Genomic DNA, 25117 nt, shown 5'->3' on the forward strand with positions numbered 1-25117 from the left:
TTGCTAATTAACATGATCGCGACACATATCAATTATATATTTTAAGATTGTGACATGTATTAATCTATCTCATAATTAAAAATATATATACTAAGATATTAACAAAAACGAATTTTATTAAAAAGTAATTAAAATATTATTTAATATTAATTTTTCTTTTTTAAATCCTAATCAAAAGATATTTAGAAAAAAAATATTCGATAATAAATTTCCTTATAATATTGTGACATGTGTTTAAATATATAATAATTAAATATATATACAATAAGATAATAAAAACGAATTTTGATAAAAACTACTTTTAAAATTATTTAATAGTAAAATTTATTCTTTTAATATTTAGTAGTAATTATTTTAGAAATTTTCTTTTTACAAAATCCTAAAAAAAATTGAAAACCATTTATTTAATAGAATTTTCCTTTTATGAAAGTTTGTTTCTTCAAAATTTTTAATTAACAAGATCGCGACACATGAGAATTATATATTTTAAGAATGTGACATGTGTTAATCTATCTCATAATTATAAAAAATATATATAAATATATTAACAAAAACAAATTTTATTAAAAAATAATTAAAATATTATTTAATTATAATTTCCCTTTTTTAAAATCATAATCAAATGATAATTGCAAAAAACTATTTGATAACAATTTTCCTTATAATATTGTGATATGTGTTTAAATATATAATAATTAAAAATATATATAATAAGATAATAAAAAGAATTTTGATAAAAACTAATTTTAAAAATTATTTAATAGTAAAATATATATTTTAAAAATATTCAATAGTAATTATTTTAGAAATTTATTTTTCGAAAATCCTAAAAAAAATATTTGAAAACAATTTATTTAATATAATTTTCCTTTTCTAAAGTTTTAATGAAAATATAATTATAAAATATTATATTGAGCTTGGTTCTTCAAAATTGCTAATTAACTTGATTGTGTCGCATGTTACTTATATATTTAGAAATGTATTATGTGTTAAACTATCTAATAATCAAAATATATATACTTAAATAATGAAAATGATATTTTTCTTAAAAAATAATTATAAATAGTATTTAATAGTCTTATTATTATTATTATTATTATTATTATTATTATTAATATTAATATTATTATTATTATTTTTGTTAGTATTTTTATAAAAAGCTTAATTTTTCAAAGTTGCTAATTTACATAATTGTGACAATGTTAGTTATAGATTTGAAAATGTGATATGTGTTAAACTTTCTCATAATCAAAAATATATATACTAAAATAAAAAATATATTATTTATTAAAAATTAATTATAAATATTATTTAATAGTCTTATTATTATTATTATTATTATTATTATTACTATTGTTATTATTTATCATAAAGTTTGTTTTAAGAGATACTAAAGATAGAGAATTATAAAATATAAATATTAACTTTCCAGAAAAAATGTTAAACAAAAGCTAATCGTAAAATCCTACAAGTACAAAAAATTATTTAGTAAAAAATGAATAAAAATAACTTTTGAATAAATAATATTACTTTTTTTAAAGCCTTATTAAAAGAAAATTTTAAAAGTACTCTTATTATTGTCTTATAAGTAATTGACTTTCCTTTTTTAATAGATAATTTTGTATGTTAAAAAAGTATGACCAACAATAGCTACAAATATTTCACATCTATATTTAGGTTTAAGCTACTACATATTTGTTTTACAAAACACAACTTTTCCTTGATACAACTCAATTTTTTATTATCCTTAATACATCTTATGATGCTAACATAATTTTATATTTTATGTTGTTATCGTACATGAGTATGTGTGAATATGATGAATATGTGTTTGTATGTATAATCCAAAATATATAAATAATAAACAGAATTTTTTCTGTTAAAAGTAAAATAGTTGTATAAAAATCTAAAAGAAAAATTAATTATAAAATAATTAATTTTCTTTTTAAAAGTCTAAATAAAATAAAAATATAAAAATAATCGTATTTTTCTTATAATTAACTAACTTTACTTTTTAATAATTTTGTGTTAAAAATATATAAACCAAAATTAAATTCAAATATTTCACTTGATATGATTGTGACATGTGTCAATTAAAAAAATATTGTGAATGTGTCGATAAAAACTGTCATTATGTGAAAATAATTTAGTCTTTTCCTAAAATTCTAAATAAAAGAGATTTATAAAAAAAAATTATTTTCTAATCTTAACCAATTAAGAATTTTTCTCTTTTTAAAAGAAATTCTCACCAGAGAGAATTGTATAATTTCATTTAATAGTAATTTGTACTTATAAAAATTAAGGATAAACCTGATAGTTAAAAAAAATATTTAGTTAACAAAAATTTGTAAAAAATATTAGTGATATTGGAAAAGATGAATTTTAAAAATGGCAACTTTTAAAAATAGTTAATATTTACTGGAAATAATTATTTGATAGAAATTTTATTTTTCTAAATCCTAGAAAAAAATATAATTGTAAAATATTATGTAATATTAATTTCCTTTTCTAAAATCCTAAAAACTGTACAAGAATATTTGATAGTTTTTTTTTCTTATTTATATAATAAATCCTAATGAAAAAAAATTGTATCATATTTTTAAGTCCTAACCAAAAGAAAATTGTAAAAATATATTTGATAATATTATTAAGATAATATTTGATGATGAACATGATACAAAAAAATATTTAATTAACAAAAGAAGTGTAAAATTAGTATTGATACGAAATATAAATTTTATTTATTAATAACTTAAAATAATTATTTGATAGCAATTTTTTTTTTGAAATTCTAAAGAGAAGATAATTGTAATAGGTTATATGATAGTAAATTTTTTTTCTAAAATATTAAACAAAATTGTAAAAGAGTATTTAATATTATTTTTAATTGTAAATATAAACGAGATTTATAAAATAGAATTTTTTTATTTTTAAAAGAAAATCCTAAAAAACAAAAATTAAAGAACTATTTAATAAAACATTAAATTATTATATAAGAACATGTATAATGTTGTCATTGACTCGATTGGTGTATTTAAATTTCATTTCTTTTTACTTTTCATTCAGTTTTTTTTATTCCGGGCTGTGTTTAGTTTAAACGTTTAGATATAGTATTTTATCTAATCCTAAGTACAAAATTTAAAACAATTCATCTATGTACGACTATAAAATACAACTATTAACTTAAACTTATGTGTAAAAATAGGTTTTAATTATAAAATAAATCTCAAACAACATATGCAAAAAATAATCATAAAACTATAATAAAATTATTTATTATTTTAAAGTTTTTATTAAATTAAAACATCACACAAAACCCGTTGCAACGCAACGGGCTCATAACTTGTTCAATATAAAACTTACAAAAACAAGCTAAATATAATACTTAAAAAAGAGTGTATGATTTCTTTTAATATTATTAATAAAATACATATCGTTTTATATGAATGGTTGATTAGATGAGATTTTCAAGATCTAAAGCTATTGAACACATTCTTTTACGGTTTAGGTTGGACACAAATTTGACTCTTTTACCCGGTTTGAATTTCGGATTTCGAACTTATATGATTGTATTCAAAAGTTAAAAAGATATTAAATTAACAAAAGTTTAACTAAAATTAATTAATCAAAAAGAAATAGAAATAATTTTAACAACGGTAGTTATATATAATTTTTAGTTCATTGAGTATAAATTTATTTTTGACCACTATTAGAATTTATAAAACGAAATAATTTTATTTAAACGTACCTAAAATTAACTAAGCAAAATAAAAGTTGTAATAATTGCAGTTATACAATATGTTAAGTCATTTAAAATAAATTTATAATCAATTATTAATTGAATTAGCATAAGAATGATACCTAAAAATTGATTTTCAAAATAATATCGTAAAAAAAAATTGAGATGTGTTTTTGGGGTTTTTGCAAAATTGACTCAAAACTCAAATTTAACCATAAAACTAACTTGTGTTTTCTTTTGAAATTTTTTTTGTCCTAGTCACCACACAAGTTTAAATTATTCATGAAAATGAAAATGCCATTAAATTATTATTTTTCGAAAATGGCTTTTTTACTCTCTCTCAAACTCATCATATTCAAGTATTTACCAACCACCATGAACAACTAATTTAAAACTCTTTATGCACCTAAAATTGATTTACACATCCTCTTTCTCAACTCTTATGAAATAAAAACAATATCTCTTTACTTTATCTTCATATTCATCCAAAAAACCCAAGATTTTGTTTCTAAAATTTTTATGGTTTATAGATCCATTGAATTTTACGATTCTTAGTGGGTCACTTTTGTTTGAGATTTTGTGTGCTTGGAGAAGACTTATGTATGCTAAACAAGTTATTTCACTGGTTGAAACTATGAAATCAATTTTTTTTTCAGATCTGTTCGCCCAGTCGACTTCCGGGTAAGTCATCTGGCTATAGACGTCTTACATGCAAGTCTTCTGGTCAATGCAGATGTTAGTTTTGCAATTGATTTTTAAATGTGCTTTTATAGACGACTTACATGGAAGTCGTCCATCTTTGTTTGTTAAAAAAAATCGAGACGACTTTCATGTAAGTCGTCAAAGGTAAACGGGTTAGTTTTGCAATTGATCAGATTGTGTCAGAAATTTGATTTTTCTTGGACTGACTTAAACATAAGTCGTCCAATAATTTTTTTTAAAAAAATCAATATTTTGTTATATCTAAACGACTTCAACGTAAGTCGTCTCAGGTTAGTTTTGCAATTGAAAAATAAAACATAAAATTTTATTTTCTTAAGACGATTTACACGGAAGTCGTCCGTTAGACGACTTACACAAAATTCGTCCATGATTATATTCCGAGATTCTGGTCAAACCTTGCTTATCTTGGATAACTTCCATGTAAGTCATCGGGCGGACGACTTCCCTGTAAGTCGTCTAGAAAAAAAATATTTTTTTTGTTTTATTCCCAATTGCAAAACTAACCTGAGACGACTTACATGGAAGTCGTCTAGGTATAACACAATATTGATTTTTTAATTTTTTACTGGACGACTTATGTGTAAGTCGTCCAGGATAAATCAAATTTCTGACACAATCCGGTCAAATGCAAAACTAATCCGTTTATCCTAGACGACTTACATGGAAATCGTCTCATTTTTTTTAAACAAACAAAAATGGACGACTTCCATGTAAGTCATCTAGGTTAAAATCAATTTCAAAACTATCCTAAATGGACGATTTGCTAGAAGTCTACCTGACGACCTCCATGGAAATCGTCTGCGTCAGTGTTTAATAATTTTTCATTTTCTCTAAAACTATAAAGAATTTTTAATACTTTTTTTGTTAATTCATGTATATTAGTCGATATTTGAGCTTCTGAATGAAATTCATAACTTAATTGGTTTTAATTATGAGTTTACTGACATTCATGTGTATTAATGTTTCCATGGAAGTATTCTATGTTAGTTTTTGTAAATTTGTTAAGTAACTTTAAGATATGTTTATTTAATTTTCAAAAGTGTTTAGTAACTTCAAGAATATCAAGTAACATGGTTTAATGTGTCTTTTTAGATCAGTAGATATACTTTTTAACTTTCAAGAAATTTGAAATTTCAATTTTCACTTAAAATTTTGAATTTCCTTCTTAAATTTTAAGTTTCCGCTTAAATTTTCCGCTTATATTTCAATGTTCTACTTGAAATTTAAGTCTTCCGAGAAGACTTCCCAAAAGACTTCTAATGAAAGTGTTATATCCTTGAACTTATGTAATGGTTTATCTTTTGTGAATTTGATTAACTTTTCTTGAGAATTCTTCTCCCTTAGTTGTAATAAATTTGATTAATTTCTTGTGTTATTGTGTTTTGCTATTGAAGTTGTATCAATAACTTCAGTTATGTCAAGTAATTTTGGCAAGATAATATTGTTGAATATGAACATATTTACCAAACTTTTTATTAATATCTCTTCAAATTTAGAAAAAAAATCACAACTAAAAGAATACACATGCAAATCACAAACAGACCACAAAAAAACTATTATAGATCATTCCACTATAAAGACAAGCTTGGGCTCTACATGATATGGAAAAAGACTCCGTGAGATCTAGCATATTATATTTTAGAAGATTTTGGAAGACTCATGGGAAGTCTTCTCGGAAGTCTTCTAAAATATAATGCGTTAGAAGAATTCCAGGAAGTCAGCGCATTATATTTTAGAAGATTTCCGAGAAGATTTTCCATCAGTCTTCCAATGTCTGCTCTATATCTGAAAAACATGTATGTCAAACTCAGATCTGAAAAACATGCATATCAAAAATGTCAAATGGCTTAAAAACAGAGAAAATGAGTGAAATATTATATATATATATGCTTTTATAGAATACACAGAGTACATATCCAAGTGGAAGAGGAGAACCATCTGGTTAAAAACCTTCAACAAAAAGATTGATTAATGAGAAAGATATGAAACAAAAATGAATAATTCATATCAAGTTAGGTGTTTTCAAGCCAAAGAGATTAGAGTAGGTTTGAAGAGTTTTAGTTTGGAAAAATGTAAGAACTTTATGCAACATGAGGTTACCAGATGAAGAAAAATTAGACATAAAAACTTACTAAAACGCTTAGATCTATTATGAAATGGAGACATGTGAGAAGACTCCGTCAGAAGACATCCAAGTCAATCGTCCTGGAAGTCTTCTAGCGCATTATATTTTAGACGACTAATATGTAAGTCGTCTCAGAAGTTTTCCAAATCTGAAAAATCTGCATATCCAAAAAAACGTTCAAAGGGCTTAAAACAGAGAAAATGAGTAGAAGATTAGATAGATCTATCTTTCTAGAACACAAAAAATACATATCTAAAATTAATAGATCTACCTTTAAATGAGTAGAAGATGATAACTATGTGATGAAATACCTGCAAAACAAGATAAACTAATGAGAAAGACATGAGACAAAAACAATAAATAGATATAAAGTTTGGTCTTTATAAGTTCAAAGAGATTAGAGAGAGGTTGAAGAGTTTTAGAATGAAGAACATATCATTTTTGTTGCAGCCATTTGAGAGGAGGAGAAAAAATATGTAAATTTTTCTTTATATATGGAGACAAAAATTCCAATAAGTTATATATTTTCGATTCAGAAGACTTTCAAGTAAGTCTTCTACAAGATGACTTATTTGTAAGTCACCCATAAGACTTCAATATTTTTAGCGGGAAAAATATTTTAGTGGGAGTTAGAAGACTTTCAGAAAAGTCTTCTAATCGCCAGCGACTTACATGTTAGTCTTCTAGACCCTAAACATAACCCCCAAACTAAATTAACTAACTAACACTTCATAAAATCAAATTAAACTTAAGAAGTGTTTACTATACACAAAAATAAATAAATATATGTAAAATTTTAATTTTATAAAATAATATTTAAGTTTTCCAAATCAAACCCTAAGAATACATACAATACTACATCATATGTTGTCAAACCCTAAGCCAAAGAATATTATGATTAACTACTTTCACTCATCTATATTGAAAACTATTCAATTTTATTATATCTTAATTTATATCACTTAAAACTATTTATACTTACATGATTTTAATTATAATATTCATATATTACCTATTGATTTTTTGTTTATTTATTCAAAAATGATTTAATTTTTTACAGTAGGTTTTTATGAATTCTTATTAATTTTATGATATTTAATTTTAAGTGAAGCAATAGATTTGTAAATAAGAAAGAAATGCAATGACTAAACGTGTAAATAAAAAGAAATATTGAATCTGCTATCCGTGTTTCCAAACAATTCTCATTTAATCTGCTATCTAAGTTTTCAAACGACAGAATCTGTAAATAAGAAAGAAATAGAGTGACTAAATATGTAAATAAAAAAATATTTACTGCTATTTTTGTTTCTAAACAACTTTCATTTAATCTACTATCTAAATTTCCAAACAATATAAAAAGGTAATTTAGATCTAAGTTTCCAAACAATATCAAAAGATACTTCAGTTTTAATAATATAAATAGATAAGTATATTCATATATAATAAGATCAGCGCGGCGTCCAATTTGGAAGAGAAAAAAACATGCCAAAAATTATTGAAGTTAAAATTGACCCCAGTCGGTATCAAAGTTTGGAAAAGAAAACATGACAAAAATTATTGAAGTTAGAATTGACATTTTTCTGTTCCTCCCTCTTTCGCTCCACTGATGCACACATCAAAATTTATTATTATAGATATTATATATATATTTTTTGTGTCAAAAAAAAAGAGATTATATTTTTGTAAAGCTGACAAAAAAAATATAATTTTCTAAAATATCAACTACAAGGACATCCTAGCGATTTGTATAGTCTTTTCCTAAATTACCGCGTATTAAACTTGACGTGAATTATAATGTTGAATCAACCTCATTTTCTCTTCGATCAACAAGTGAGCCACATTGATGAACCTTTTTTTCCAGGGGTAGGCATGTACACTGTTAAATTAACAATAATATTTGTAAACCCCTAAAATATCTGTTTTATTTCTTTTATATATCTTAAATTTATAATTCATCAAAATAATTTTATAAATTAAACTCAAAACTAAAATATTTTATATAAATATATATATATATATATATTAAATTAATGATTCGTCAACGTAAAGTCTATATAGATTTCTTGAACATTGTTTTACACATTCTCCACATATACTAAATAATTATCAACATATACATAATGCCATAACTTCTATAAAAGTCACTATTTAATTAGTTCATATTATTTAATCTATAATTATAAAATTTGACTAGAAATATTTTTAAAATTATATTCTCTAATAGAAAATATATTTTTAAAATATACTACATAAGCAATTTAAACTATTTTAATATTTTAAGTACAATAAAATTTTAAATATTAAAATACTTATAATATATTAAAATTATTATATAATTTTGTATGTACTATTAAAATAATATTGATCCCAGTGGAAAAATTCTAGCTCCATCGCCGCTTTTTCCGATAAGTTTACCAATAAAAAGACAAAAAGGAGAGAAAAGAGAAAAAGGAGAAAAACAAAAAATTGACACAAAAAAACGTATAAAAACGAAATGAGCTATCCATTACAACACTACGTCATCAATGATATCACTAAACTTTTAACCGCCATACAAAGGTATCTTCAATGGTCCTCAATGGTGTCCTCAAAATTTTTTTTGAATCTTAAGCTATATTTCGTAGAGAGAAATAATTAGCCACAGTTCTCCAGTTATCATGTATACATCTTCGTTATCATCCAACGCAAAAGTGGATGTGTTCCTAAGTTTCAGAGAAGAAATTCGTGGGGGATTTGTAAGCGGATTTCTAAGCCATCTGAGGCATGCGCTTGCTCGACAAAGCATAACATGTTTTATAGACAACCAAGAGGAGGAGAGGACAGAGAAAAGGAAGCAACTTTCAGCCAAGAAGGTCCTCCATGCTATCCCGGAGTCTAAAGTAGCAGTGGTTGTGTTATCTAAGAACTATGCCTCCTCTTCCTGGTCTTTAAACGAGCTGGCGGAGATTATGGAGACAAACTTGATGATGGTTCCGGTCTACTACGAGGTGGATATATCTGATGTCCGGTATCAGAAAGGCAGTTTCGGGGAGGATTTACGGAGACATGGCCAATCCGAGAGTTCCCAGACCATGAAAAGATGGAAAGCGTGTTTGACAAAATTAACCGACACCAAACCGGAATTTTCTCCTCAAACTTCGTACGTCTTGACAAAAATTACTTATTTAGTTTTTTTTTTGTTGAACTTCTGTTTGTGTTTACGTACGTGGTTATTATAAAGTCTATAGGAATATAGTGGAATGAGATGAATTAAGAAAAATGGAATACAATCAAATGGAATGATAGCGGTGAAAGAAATAAGATGAATGGAATTACAAATATTTGTGTAACATAACTGGTAGTCTTTTACGGGAATATAGTGGGATGAAAACAAATTTAATTTAAACTTAATAAAACTTTCTAAATAATAAATAAAAAAACTTATCTCTCTTCTCTATTCTCTCTCTTCCATCTTTTACGGAGAAGAGATGAGATGAAGTTTTTTACCGGCGTTCTTGTCGGATTTTGACTTCCGCGTGGTCGGGTTTTTGTCTCCGGGAAGCCGAGGTTCTCTTAGCTCTGGCTTCGCCGGCTTCTGTCTCCAGGAGGCGATGTATTCTTCAGAATCGCTTTCACCAGCACTGCTTGATCTTCGAATCAGTTCTTCCTTATCCGACTGCCTCTCTTTCTGATTCTCCGACGATTCTCCATCCCAATCGTTTTGGTTTTTGCATCTTCAAGCTTATCTTTATCTTCAAAGATCCTGGATCTATACATGCAAGATAGTCGAAGAGGTGGGATCGATCGTAGGCGTTGATGATCTTTTCCCGATTCGTAAATCCACCAGTTTTGGCTCTTCGGTTCGAGCCCTTGTGAAGATTGGTTCTTCCGTGGTTCGTCTTCGCCGTCGGCGGAGCTCCGTTGTGTTCTTTTCTGGTTCCGGTGGAAGGAAGCGGCTCTTCGTCTTGATCCGTGTTCATTGATCGCCGGGCGATCGTACATGTGGAAGATGACGTGCTATGGCTTGCTTCCTCAACGGTTTATTTCTTGTGGGCTGAAATCCACAAGTTGTTAATCTTTTCGGGCCTGTCTTTTGAGCTTTCGTTGTAATGTTTGTTGGGCTTTTTTTGCCTTCTTTATCTTGTTTTGTTATGGGTTTTGCCCTGTTGGGTCGAGTTCCATTAATAAAATTTCCAGTAAAAAAAAAAACTTTCTAAATAATATAAAACTGTTATTTTATTTTTTTTCATTCTTCCTATTTCATCCATTCACGAGACTTTTTGTTTATGAATGATTTTTAACTTCATTTCATTCCTTTCCATGTATTCCATTGGAATTGATGGAATAAAGATTTGTTTTTCATTCAACTCAAATGGTAACATTTCTGTGGAATCTTCGTGAATGGCTCATTCCATATAATTTTATTCCAAAAAATGTATATCCAGTTGTTCTTTTATCAAATGATAACATGTTCCATTTTCTTAATTAACATTCAGTTTTATTTAGTCAAAAAATCATTTGTAAATGGTTATAGACTTAACTGGTTATTCCTAATAGGAATACATGGAATAAAATGAATAATTATATGTAGAATGGAAAAAATTGGAATGATAAACAAAATAGAATAAAAACTGAAATTTGTTTTGGAATTGGAATTCCAATCATCCCACACATTCACGATCATTTTTGATATGGAACAAATGGAAAAGATTTTACAAAGGATTTGTTTTTAAATTTTATTTCATTTTTGGAATATGTGAAATTGATTTTAAAAGGTTTTCCATGTAACTGGTAAATATTTTTTTGGAATTCTATGGAATGATGCATTCCAAACAATTCCATTCCAAAATTTAGCATTCCAGTTGCAGTTATAGTAATGTTTTTTCTCCAGATTTAAAAATTTATATTTGAATTCGTTTTGATACAAATCATTCCAATTTCTATATCGAATACATTATTTAGTGTTTTTAGTACAAAATGATAGGTAACGGCAGGCAGGGCCGGCTTACAAGGGGGGACAAGCGGTGCGACCGTCCCGGGTCCGAGTCCGTGTCCCCCCGTGTAATGATAAATAAGGGGCCCAATTTTTTATAAATTTATACTTTTATATATAAAAAAAATTATAATACAATAAATAAAATTGAAAAGGGCCCAAAATTATTTGATATGTATATAGTTTTATTTTCATTACAAAATATACAAAATATTATTGATTAAATTTTAAAAATATTTTAAACATTATCTCTATATAAATTTTAGAGAGTAAAATTTTTTTTTTTTTGCCCTAGGGCCCCTAGCAGTGTTGAGCCGGCCCTGACGGCAGGTAGAAGAAAATTTGGAAGTAAGACATGTAAAATGATGGTATTTTTTTCTCTTGTTTGACCCTTTGGTTTGGTATGAATAACAACAACGAGATGATAAGAAAAAAATAAACATGCTATATATTTAAGCATAAATAATAGCGTCTCATGAATCTCAAATCATTGACAGGAAGGATGAAGCGAAGCTGGTTCGCGATATTACACGTCACGTTTCTGGTTTGTTGTCTACATCTCGTTTACCTAAAAATTTGCTCCCAGGAAAGACATGTGAAGACAAACCTAATACTAGGATGACTTCTTGGAGTCGACGAGTCTCTGATTCCAACAAGATTATGGCTACCATATCTGGGAAATCCTACAGCCCCATCGCAATGGATCGTCAAACAGACTCAATATATGAAATATTGAAGTTAGAATGTACTAGCGAAGTTTATGTGATTGCTGTTACAGGTGTGGCAGGAATTGGCAAAACGACTATTGCAAGGCATCTTTTCAATAAACTATCCTCCCGTTTCGAAGAATCGTGTTTCTTCGAAGCCTCAAGAAACATTCTTGATGACAGTTCACAAGCTCAACGAGTTATCACATCAAGTGCAACAAAGAATATCAACCAGAACTTATCCACAGCTTGTTATCAGAATCATTATTCTCTTGAAATCTCGAGGAACTTCCTTGATCAAGGCCACGACCTTTCTGCCTTGTTTGGCTCACACGAAAAGCTTCTTTCCCCAAAAAGTCGTAAGAGAAAAGCAAGACAGACACTCGGCGATGAAGATAACAAAAGGAGAAGGATTTGCAAGAAGCGAGTTCTTATAATAGTTGATAACATAGGGATCGAGGACTTAGAGATGGTCATGAAGGGTGTGAATCGTTTCTGCCCAGGAAGTAGAGTTATAGTAACCACAGAAGACAAGAGTTTGCTCTTAGCACGTGGAGTTGAACATGTCTACGAAATGGACTGTCTAAAATACGACGAAGGTCTTGAGCTCTTCAGTGAATGCGCGTTCCAGAAGCAGTATCCTCCAGCAAATTTCGAGCAGCTCTCGGCCCGTGCAGTCGAAGTTACCGGCTGTCTTCCTTTGGGTCTTAAATTACTTGGTTCTTTCCTACGTGACAGAACCGAAGAGGAATGGGAATGTGAATTAAGGAGGTTGGAGGCAAGACAAGATGAAGCCACTGTTGAACTATCAAAGCTTAAAGCACAAGCCATGAAGGCATACCACATGGCAGAACAAAAGAAGATTGCGAATGTGAATGCTGAGGCTCGAAACAACAAAAACAGAAGCCACTGATTGAAGATTTTTCCACAAGGCATACCACATCACCAGGACTAGTTTCCTTTGTGATATCATGTATTATATTATTTGTTTGATATCATGTAAAAACTCGTGCTTTTATCGTATTGTTTGTTTGATATATCATGTAAAAACTCGTGCTTCTATTGTATTGTTTGTATGTTATCATGTAAAACTCAAATAAGTTATTCGTTACCGTTTTATGTACACTGTTAATTAAACAGCTACATGCTTCTTCAAGCATCTATTTATATAAATAAATTTGTTATTTCTTTAAACTCTTACAAACATTCTCTAATTGGCAACTCATCATAACTTTTGAATATTTATTATTACTTCACATTCTATACTATTATTTTTAATACCAATTTCTTAATAAATATTTAAGAACAATAAAAAATAATTAAAGATTTTTTTATCAAAAAAATTGACATCAATCTATCAAAAACATAATTTAATGAATAATACACAACAATTTCAAAAATAAAAAATGAACAAGAAGGAGTGATATTCTTTAATGATATTTTTTTATTTGTCATCAAACCAACGACAACAAAAATAAAAAATGTAAAAACTGCATAAGTGTTCTTCTATTATTGTCATAAAATTCAAGATTAACAAAACAAACAAGGAAAATATATGATAAACATAACTAAAATTAATACATAATAGGTATTATTTGTACATCTATATTATTAAAACTGAAGTACAAATGGGTAGTGTTTGGAAACATAGATAACAATATAAATGAAAATTGTTTGAAAATATGAATAGCAGTACAAAATAATATTTGTCTATTTAGATTTTTATTCTATTTTTAATCAAATATAACCATTTCATTTATTATATTTACTAAATAAATTGACATCAGAAGTACAGGAAAAAACTTATTTGTTTTAATTTTTTTTATCTTTTATATTCATTTTCTCACCTTTTTAACTTATAATTACTATAATATTTTGACAGCATTTATTTCCATATTAACTATAATAATTTGACATATTTGAATGAAATTATTCTATTTTTGACAAGAATTCAAAATGGTTAACAATTTTTTTATTTGTTTACATAATCAGTTAGCCATAGACATTCATATACATGTCAACTACGAGTTATTTCTTTTGTGTATCAGATTTTTTGAGTTTTGAAACTATGCTTCATTCGGGTAATATAAATTTTCATGTGGTTTTCGAATCGGGTCTTTCCAAAAACTAATGTATTTGAGGCCGGTTCAGATATTTATATCAAAAGTAACAATATTAACCGATTCAGTCCGGGTACTTTAAATTCAGACTAAACTTAACCTAAAAATAACCACATAACCAAAAGTAACAATATCACCCTATTTGATTCGGGTTCGATTCTAATGTATAGAAATCTAAAATATTCAAATACTTATACAATTAATTATATATGACACATAAAAATATCTAATACCAATCATGAAAAACACAAAATATTAATTTATAAAAAGAATAAAAATCAACACCATCACGGGCATGCGGATCAATCTCTAGTAATAGATTATAAAAACTCAGTTTTTGAAGAATTTATATATATATTATTATTTGAGAATTGATTTTGCTTATTTGTCAACTTTTTTATATTTTTTGGCAATTTTGATTACTTGTCATGTTTTTAATAAAATTATGATTTGTCAATTTCTCTATATTGGTAATTTTTCTTATTTATCATGTTTGCAATTAATTTTGACTAATTTTTCTTATTTATCATGTTTGCAATTAATTTTGATTAGTCATAAATTTTTTTTATAATATAGATATACCTATACTTTTAGTTAAAACATTATTAATTTATATGTAGCATTATTGTAATCATATGTTAGTAGTAACAAAAAAAATGCATCTACAATGATAATTAAAATACTTAAATGATTAGACAAGGATAACATGTGTACTCTTAAGCTTTGAAAAGTCTTTACATAACTGCCACCACCACTAACCATGCTTTTTAAGTGGGCTCCTAAGAGGTGGATCCACGATTTTGATAAAAACCAGCTCTTCCTCTTCTCTAAGAGGCGATTTTACTTAGGTTCTTATACTATTTGCGGGCTTTATTGATACATGGCGCTTACAATTGGTTCGTTTTTAATTTTTTTTTTAATCAGACAAAAAAAAGTAAAATAAAAACCCTTTAACGTTAATCATGCTCTTAGAGATATAAGAACAGTTTTCTATGTCATCACCATCGTGGATTTGTACTGAAAATCACCACTGATATATATCATTAAAATTTATCCTAACTATTTCATACTTCTATGTTGCCGAGAATATGTACCACTAAAAACTCTTTCTTTCGTATTCTTGGCAACTTGAGATGAGTAGAATTCCGTTTGAACTACCAAAAAATAAAACATGCAATTTATTGAAAGATGTAGCATATACATGTTCTTTAGAATACTATCTAAACAAAGTAACTCTTAGACCATCTCCAATGTATTTTGCTATTTTCACCTCTAAAATAGGAGAACTCTATAATAGAGGTGAGATATGCTCCAATGTATTCCTCTAAAATAGCAATCTCTAAAATATAGAGTAAAAAATAGAGGAATGCTATTTCTTCCTCTATAAATAGAGGAAAAAATAGAGATCTCTATTATAGAGGAAGAATTAGAGGTGGGTTGGAGCAATTTCACCTCTAAATGCTATTATAGAGGTAAAAATAGCAATGGGTTGAAGATGCTCTTAATACTACCAACTTGAACCAAACCAATGTAAATTGTATAGATATCACCACTCTTCAATATTGAAAGAAACTCTGTTAAAATTGAATTGAGTCAAAAGAATAATTTTATTTTCAAATAGAATAATATGGTATCAAACGTAAGAAAAAAAATCCACACAACAAACAATAGGGATTTGGTTTAAAATAAAAAAAAATAAAACACAAAAAATTAATTTAATATTTGCATCAAATTTAATAACTTCGTTTAAATCCAAAACATGTATTAAAACAAATTTCGTTGGAAATATACATTAGTCCGCACCCTTACCTAGTAAATTATTGTTATACAAGAAAACTTTATCACAATTATTTCTAAGTTTGATGAAAGTTTTTATTTAATAAATAATAATTTAATTAAAGAATAAAATATAATTCAATAATATATGTATCTCAAGAAGAGGTAAAAATTTATAAGGTGAAAACCACAATCAAAGGTTAATACATAGTAAAAAAAAAAAAATTCTGAAAATAGTTTAGAAAACAGTTGATTAAAAAAATAGTTTATAAAAAAGTATAAATATTAAAAAAATTAGTAAAAATGTGATATAACCCAAAGTACATAATATAACAAAGGGGAAATTTCATAAAAATAGACTACCTAAATTTTGTTAAGGTTTTTAATACCCAATTTTTTTTTGTTACCCTACTTAATACCAAACTAATTACTTTGCTCATTTTAATACACTAACTTTAAAACTATTTTCATTTTAAATTATTTTTTTTAATCCTAAAAATAATCACTTTTGGGAAGATTTTTTTTTGGATAATATTCAAAAAAATTACAATATTAGTTTTATATTTAATTTCAAAATTTATTTTTTTCTAAATTTGAACTAATTTATTTATTTTATTCATAATTAAGTTTTTGTAAATTTTAGAATTTTTTCCAAAGTTAAAACTGAAATTTTAAAATTTTAAGATTTTTTTGGAATTTTAGATATTTTTAAGTTTTATTTGAAACTTATTAATATTTTTGATTAAAATGAGCTTAATTTGAGTACTAAAATGAACATAATTTTAACAGATTTTGTATTAAAATGAAAAAAGTAATTAGATTACGTATTGAAAGGGTTGACGTATTTTTATGAAATTTTTCCTATAACAAAATATAATTTAAGGATTTGTAGGAAAAACACATAAGAATAAAGAAAAAGATAATTCATTTACGATATATCAAAACAAGATTAAAAAAAAAACTTTAAAGGGTTTTCTCTTTTTAAACACCACACCCAAGTTAACTGAAACTAACAAGATATAGATGGAAAATTACAACTAAAATTAATAGATAACTAAAAAAAATCAAAAGTATATGTATAATAAAATCTAAATAAAACACTAATCATATAAACAAAAATGAACTTTTTTATGTATTATATAAACAAAAGAGCTAATGTTACTGTATCCAAATAATTGTAGAACTTTTACTAAAAATGTATGTCATGAACTTGAAAAAAATTCATGAACAAAAATCTGATACTGATACGTAAATAAAAAGTATATAGTTGTATTATTTATACGTACAAAAAATCCAATATAAAATAACCTGATAAGAAGAAACACAAAAATTAATGAAACTAAATGACCTAAAATAAAGATTTACCTAAATAATAACAGAACATACAGTAGTTTCACTATAACAATCTCAACAATCGTATAATAAAAATTTAGTTAACTGCAAAGAGATTGAAACTGAATAAAAATGATCAATTCTAGAAACAATGAGGAGCAGAGCAGAAGCGGTTTTTTATCCCTGCATGTCTCATTTCACCGGCATTGTGCTACCATAAGTTTGGAATGTTTAAGAGAATATCACAAATTCGCGAACAAATCAAAACCCTAACAACAGTAGAATCGATATTATTGTATGATAAAAATAACTTGGTTTTCATATATTTTTGTCAGATAAATAATAAAATAATAGGAATTTAATTTGAAAAAACTACATTTTGAACCATTAGAACATCTCTGATATATTATTTTGTTTCTAGTAAAATATAGAACAATTTGATATAGTAGTAGAGTTTTATCTGATCCTATTCCGTTTCTGAATGATAACAGAGTAATTAGTAAAAACTAAATGCATTATTTTATTTTTTTAAATGATATCATTTTTTACTTCACTATGTTAGTCATGGCCATATTATCTGAAATCCAAAACGGAACCAAAAACATAAAAACCAAAACTAGATCGCAATTTAAAGAACTCAAGCAATTCATATTTCTCTAGCCCAAAAAAAATACAAACTGAAAACAAAACAGATACCCAAATATTTGTAATATAATTGATTTATTTAAAAAATATTAATTAATTTTTATTTTAAAATAATCATATATCTAGAAATATATTTATAAATAAAAAAATTATAAAACAATTTATCTCTAATACTTTCTGATTTCTTCGGATTTAACTTGAGAATTAGCTAGGATTTATCTCTAATAGTTTCAAGATTTAATTTGTCAGTTTTTTTTGCTTACCCGAACCAAACCCAAACTATTTTTAATTTAGATCCTTATGTTTTATAAAGAAACATAAAGCATACACGAACTCAACATTACTCGAACTTTTCCGATCTAAAATTTTTCCAATTCCTAAATACCACAACTCGAATAACCCAAAATCCGAATAACCTAAACTAACCTGAACCGACCCGAGCCGCAAACCCAAATGCACATCTCTACACTATGTAGTGCAGGGTTTAGAGATTTGCTCTAGTTTCTATTTTGGAATGGAAATAGAACAGAGATGAAGATACTTCAGGTGATGATTGTTTCCATTAGTTTCTGGTTTTAGTTTTTGGTTTTTAGATTTTGGTTTTAGATTTTAATTTTTGGTTTTTAACTTTTTGATTTTGGTTTTTGATTTTCAACTTTTGATTTTAGTTTTTGGTTTTTAGATTTTGGTTTTGCTGTATTCTTAGTTTATTTTTATAAAATAAGCAATACATTGTTTTATAATAATATTTTTTTTAAAAATTACCATTAAAACTTATCAAAATATAGTGGCTGTTATTCCAAATAAAAACATTACCATGTTTTAGATTATTTTATTTTTAAGTATTATACTTAAATATAATTAAAAAATATCTATAAATTATTAAAATTAAAATATTTTAAAATTTTGAAACTATTTATAAATTTTATACATAAAATATTTTTCGTTTTTTAGAACTTAAATGGCTATTTTTTCAAATTAATATAATGTATTGTATTAATAAAATATTTTAAATTTATAATTTTTAGTTGTTGTTTAGTATGTATAATAAAATTCTTCAATAATTTATTTATAGATATTAATAAGTAATTGGTTACAACTAATACTAAAATTATCTATATTTATTTACATATATGAAACACATAAATTATTTTACATTAATGTTAAATGATAAAAAGAATTGTATGGGAATTTTATCTTTATGAAAACATTATTTACTTAATTATTAATTAATTAAAATATAGTATTTTATACAAAATAAACAAAATCGTTTTTATATTGAAAACCCACAAAAGTTGGTTTTTGGCTTTTCTTCACAAATTGGTTGAAATTTTGAAAAACTAGTTTCCCTAAATTTTAGGGAATTTATTTGTTAAAAAACTTGATTGCCAAGTGAAATGGTTTTTACCAAAACAAACACTAAAAGCTAAAAACTTGATTAGATAAAAAATAGTTTTTACAAAAACAAAAACCAAAAACTAAAACAAAAACTACAAACAATCAACCTCTCAATCTTATTTTTCGTTCTTAAAGTTTAAAATGCGCTTACTCCAAATTCATCAGGACTTCAAAACATAAAATTTGGTTCTCTAATAGAATTCTAAAATGACATAATTTTACCAAATTTGGTGTTCTGTAAATAATATAATATCAAAATTATTTTAACATTATTTATCACACTAAATATTTAAACAATATATTTATCTTTTATTTAAAGATAAATTCTTCAAAAAAGATCATAAAATGCTTTTTGACCAAAAGAATATACAAGAAGAAAAATGACCAAAAAAGTTTCATTAAAAAGATGAATGACAATTATAACATTACTCTATAGATGTATAAATATAAATAATAAATATTTTTTTTATTTGCAAAAAACTTTATTCTATATTCCAAACTTTTATAGAATTTTTTTTTCAACTTTACAATTTTTTAAAAAATTATTTTGAATACCAAAATTTCTTTCTAAAACATTGTTAAATTATTATTTTAAAACTTAATTTTAAATTCGAAACTCCACCTCTTTCTGAACTTCACCCTCGAAATCTAAACTCGAAGTTTAAATTACTAACCATAAGAGTATAAATGTTTTTTACTTCTTTTGTGAAATATTTTTAGTCATTATTAGAATTTTTTTGTGTAAAAAATTTAGTGATATAAAATATTTCTCTTTTAATTAATTCTAACATACAAATATATGTATATATTAATTTTGTTTTTAGATATAAAAAATATATCATTTTGTATTTTTCATTTGTTTGATTTTTCTACACGCTTCTCTTTGGACCTTTCGTTAGGGTCTGATTAGTCCTATCTTTTTGTCGTATTTTTTGTCGTGTCAATATGGGTTTGCTGTTTATAAGACTTGGCGTACATGACATTGTTAGAAGAAAGAAGTCATTCTCAGGAGCAAAACTTTTTTTCTGCGCAATAATCACGATTATTGGCCAGGGTATTGATAATGTATTCGGTGTTTTTGAATTTCAGAGGGGAAGACGTGCGTAAAAGTTTTATCAGCCATCTGATTCGTGAGTTAAATCAAAAAGGCATAAGAAGTTTTAAGGACGAGGAGGAGGAGGTGGAGGACGAGAAAAAGAGAGGGAAGCAAATCTCCGCTTCCCTTCACCGTGCTATTTCAGAGTCGTATGTGGCGTTGGTTGTGTTGTCTAAGAACTATTCTTCTTCTGTCGGGTGTTTAGATGAACTGGACAAGATTATGGATCGTGCTCGGCAGAAATTGACGGTAGTGGTGCCTGTCTTCTATGAGGTGGATTTGTCTGATGTGAAATACCAGAGAGGTGGATTCAGGGAAGATTTCGAGAGACATGGACAAGTAGAGAGTCCAAAGACGTTGAAGAGGTGGAGAGACTCTTTGAACAGCTTAACCGACAGACCTGGCTTCTCCTCTCAATCTTCGTACGTACCCCTTTCTTCTTCTTTTTTCTTCTTTCTTTTCAACGCCTCCAAATAAAATTTTAAAAACCATTTGGTAGAGATAATAAACAAATATAGAAAGTTATAACTTTTCCATTTTATTTTCTGCCTTTACAATTTAGAACTAAGTAATTGGTTGTTGTATTTTAATGGATTTAAAAATCTATAAATAATAGCGTCTCATGAATCTCAAATCATTGACAGGAAGGATGAAGCGAAGCTGGTTCGCGATATTACACGTCACGTCTCTGGTTTGTTGTCAGAATCTCGTCTCCACAAGGAGTTGCTTCCGGGTAAAGCATGCGGAGACAAGTCAGCTATAAAGAAAACTCGACTACACTCTGCTTCCGACCAATTTATGGCTACCAAATCTGAGATATCTAGTAACCTGGTTGCCATGGATCGCCACTTGGAGCTGATGAAGGGAGTCTTGGCGTTAAAATCTACTAACGAAGTTAGAGTGATTGGCATTTCAGGCGTCAAAGGAATTGGCAAAACTACTATTGCGAAATTTATTTACCAAGAATTATCTCCAGATTTTCAGGAACATTACTTTCTTGAGACCTCGACCAATATTCATGAACACCTTTCAGGCAATCAAAGTATTGGCCAAATAAGTATTGCGAGCAATCGTTGCAAGCAATCAACCCCAGCATTTCAAAACCATTGTTTGCTTGCCACTTCGATGAATTTTTATGATCAAGGCCATGTCGGCCGTGCTTCCTCATCAGGCTCACCGAAAGAGATTCTCTCTCCAAGAGGTAAGAAACGAAAAGCGTCACAGACTAGTTCTGACTTGGGTTCTGAGGCTAAAAGGGCAAGGATTGGGGACCAAAGAGCTCTAGTCATAGTCGACAACGTTGAGACTATCAAACAGTTAGGGGAGATCATGAAAGATGCGAAGTGCCTTGGTCCAGGAAGTAGAGTTATAGTAACCACAGAAGACAAGAGTTTGCTCTTAGCACGTGGAGTTGAACATGTCTACGAAATGGACTGTCTAAAATACGACGAAGGTCTTGAGCTCTTCAGTGAATGCGCGTTCCAGAAGCAGTATCCTCCAGCAAATTTCGAGCAGCTCTCGGCCCGTGCAGTCGAAGTTACCGGCTGTCTTCCTTTGGCCCTTAAATTACTTGGCTCTTCTCTACGTGACAGAACCGAAGAGGAATGGGAATGTGAAATCCTGAGGTTGGAGGCAAGACAAGATGCAGACTTACCTAAGGAAACTCCGATAGGATCCGCCCCCGGACTATCAAAGTTTAAAGCACAAGGCATAGGATCCGCCCCCGGACCCAAAGAGTTATGGGAATATAAGTGCATAGGCTCGAAACTAGAACAACAGAAAGAAAGATAAAGCCACTGATTGAAGATTATCCCGCAAGGCATACCACATCACCAGGACAAGATTCCTTTGTGATATCATATAAAAACTCGTGCTTTTATCGTATTGTTTGTTTGATATATCATGTAAAAACTCGTGCTTCTATTGTATTGTTTGTTTGATATCGTGTAAAAACTCAAATAAGTAATTCATTACCGTTTTATGTACACTGCTAAACAGCTCCATGTTTTTTTCAAGAATTTGGAATAAAGAAAATCATGGGAGAATGGTAGTCAACTTAATACCCATTGGTTACCCATCGATCCAGTGCATATGTCATCGTTCCGGTTTATGTAAAGCCCGGTATCATTTACCTAGTTTGGGTTTTTAGGCCAATACGTTAATTTATGTGATTGGTATTATTAAGCTCAAGGGTTTAAGATACACTATATAAGCTTCATAACCTAATTCTTGAAAGATTAACATAGAAATCAGAGATTAGATAGAGGCAAGAGAGAAAGAGGAGTTAGAAAGAGAATCTGTAGAAGGTTGAAGAGAAGAAAAAGAAGATTCGATCAGGAGTCTGAGATGATTCTTCGTTATGTGTGTTTTATCTTTTACACATTCACAGTTTCAATAAGCTTAAATGGTTAACTTATTGCTGTGTTCTCTCTAGGTGAATCGAGAAACATTAAGGTTGTTGTGTAAGAAAAATCTTGCATACATTTAATAATAGTGAATCGTTGAAAGTGTAATCCTTTCCCAAGCTATACCGGTAAAAAGAAACAGGGTAAACATATATATCGTGACTTTAATTAAATCAAACAACAACAAGAATACTAAGATTAGTTGGTAAAAATGAGATAATCTGGTTCAAGGAATTTTCTCGACACAATTACAAACATATTAACTTCTCAAACAGCTACTGGCAAGAAGATGTTTTTTTTTTTTTATCTATCCATGTTCTATTTCACAAGCATTGTGTTACCATAAGTTTGGATATTTTCCCTGTGTTACTGTTAGCTAGAGAGTGAACGATTTGTGACAAAGAAAAAAAAGAGAGAAAATCCCTCTATACAACTACCAATGTTATTTACAATGTGAATGTGAATGTGAATGTTCATTCCTACAATATTGCTAAAAGCTACAGGCTGCACATAATTAACAACTGGTTCGAAATGCCATCATGGAGGCACTATGTGGCCAAGAAGGGAGGATGAAGAAAGAAGGTTTACAGGTCAATCAGAGATTCACAAATCATATCAAACATCAATTGTCCAAGCCATCGCACTTGCACGTTCTCCATAGTTTTTTTTTTAAATAAAGTTCGTTGACTTTTTGAAAGGTTAATGATGTATTCGGGTTGACTCCACCTAATTGCGTAGATTATCTATATCTAAAGCATGGAATCAAAGTATGATGTGTTTTGAAAAAGATGATTCGAAACTTACAGAGAGACGGGAGACAGGAAGGATTTCTCCTGAGGTCTCGCATGCTATCCGATGATCGAAGATTGCCGTCGTCGTTGTGATATCGGAGAACTACGCATCCTTCAGTACTCTTGTACGATGTGGATCCCCAGGATTTGATATCGGATAACTCGCCGACGACTTTTAGAGGCCCGATGAGAGAGAAGACCAGAGAGACTGTGAATAGTTGGAGGGTTTCTTTGTCTCCACTTAGCGCATAGCCTGTTTTGTATCAAATACGTATTAGATGCTCTTTTAACCTCCACTTGGATGTTTTTAGTTTGACATTTATTTAAAACAAAACATAGTTAATTTCAAGTTTACAACCCGGGCTATCCAAACCTAAAACCATACCCACACGTTAAACCAAGATTCAGTCATAAAATTTAAAAATCAACAAAGTATTTAGCTTTAGATTTTGCTCATTTTTCCTGTTTCTTTATTTTTTTTATTGAAACAAAACAAATCAATATTTTAAATCTATTGATTTCCTTTTTTTTTTTTTTTTTGTCAAAACCTTTCATCTTTTCATTACTGGAGAATAGGATAAATTTCCAATAGGAGACGAATTAATTCTTTCTCCAGAAAATAACAAAATAGCAAATCATAAATTACATATAGAAAGAGGAGAAAAAAATAACGCAAAATTGTACAACTTTGTCAAATTTGGTATAACTATAAAATTTCATACAATTTAATAAAACTATAACTTAGTACTCCCTCTGTTTTACAAAGATAGATTTTTTAGTATTTTCACACATATTAAGAAAACACATTAAACTACTGTATTGTTTTTTGCAATTTTCAATTTTCAATAACTTTTAACCAATAGTAATTCAATAAAGTCAATTAATTTTTTTTTAAATTTACAATTTTTTCATAAAAAACACAAAAATACATCTTTGTGAAACAAACTTTTTTTTTAGAAAATCTATCTTAATGGAACGGAAAGACTAATATTTTGTGCAATTTTATGATGATGGCTTAATTTCATATACTTAGTTAGGTTTTCGTATGAAGTGCATCTTTAAGAAAACGAAAGTGACGCCATGCAAACTCTGATGATCTAGGCATGGAACGAAGTGAAATGTATGGTGGTTTTGAAAAAAAAGGGAAAACAAAAAAAGAATGTTGGTAAGAGTGTATGGGATAATGACAGTGGAAGTGATAATGGAAAAAGATTTTTGGGATTAGTAAAACCAGTTTGTGTAATTTTTGGTAATTCAGTTCAACTTTGTTATTTATGTTTATGTAATT

The 25117-nt window shown here is 27.7% G+C and overlaps 1 protein-coding gene and 1 long non-coding RNA gene across 3 annotated transcripts; one reads left to right on the forward strand and one right to left on the reverse strand.

Annotated features, from left to right (window-relative positions):
• Positions 1-3025: 3025 nt before the first annotated feature.
• Positions 3026-24521, reverse strand: LOC103852808. Its single transcript, XR_001957698.2, has 3 exons — positions 23843-24521; positions 6859-6898; positions 3026-6744 (listed from the first exon to the last, which is right to left on the reverse strand). It is a non-coding gene; the product is annotated as an uncharacterized LOC103852808 (long non-coding RNA).
• LOC103852811 (disease resistance protein TAO1) lies at positions 9094-23216 on the forward strand. 2 transcript variants are annotated; one of them, XM_018656981.2, is made up of 3 exons: positions 9094-9726; positions 12057-12769; positions 21991-23216. In XM_018656981.2, the coding sequence occupies exons 1-3, from the start codon at positions 9245-9247 to the stop codon at positions 22422-22424; spliced, it is 1629 nt and encodes a 542-aa protein (XP_018512497.1). In that variant the 5' UTR covers positions 9094-9244; the 3' UTR covers positions 22425-23216. The 2 variants fall into 2 exon arrangements, with proteins under 2 accessions (XP_018512497.1, XP_018512498.1); XM_018656982.2 differs by lacking the exon at positions 21991-23216 and having other exon boundaries at positions 9098-9726; positions 12057-13403.
• Positions 24522-25117: the final 596 nt, after the last annotated feature.

Source organism: Brassica rapa, chromosome A02 (genome assembly GCF_000309985.2).
Source record: "Brassica rapa cultivar Chiifu-401-42 chromosome A02, CAAS_Brap_v3.01, whole genome shotgun sequence".
Classification (NCBI taxonomy): Eukaryota; Viridiplantae; Streptophyta; class Magnoliopsida; order Brassicales; family Brassicaceae; genus Brassica; species Brassica rapa.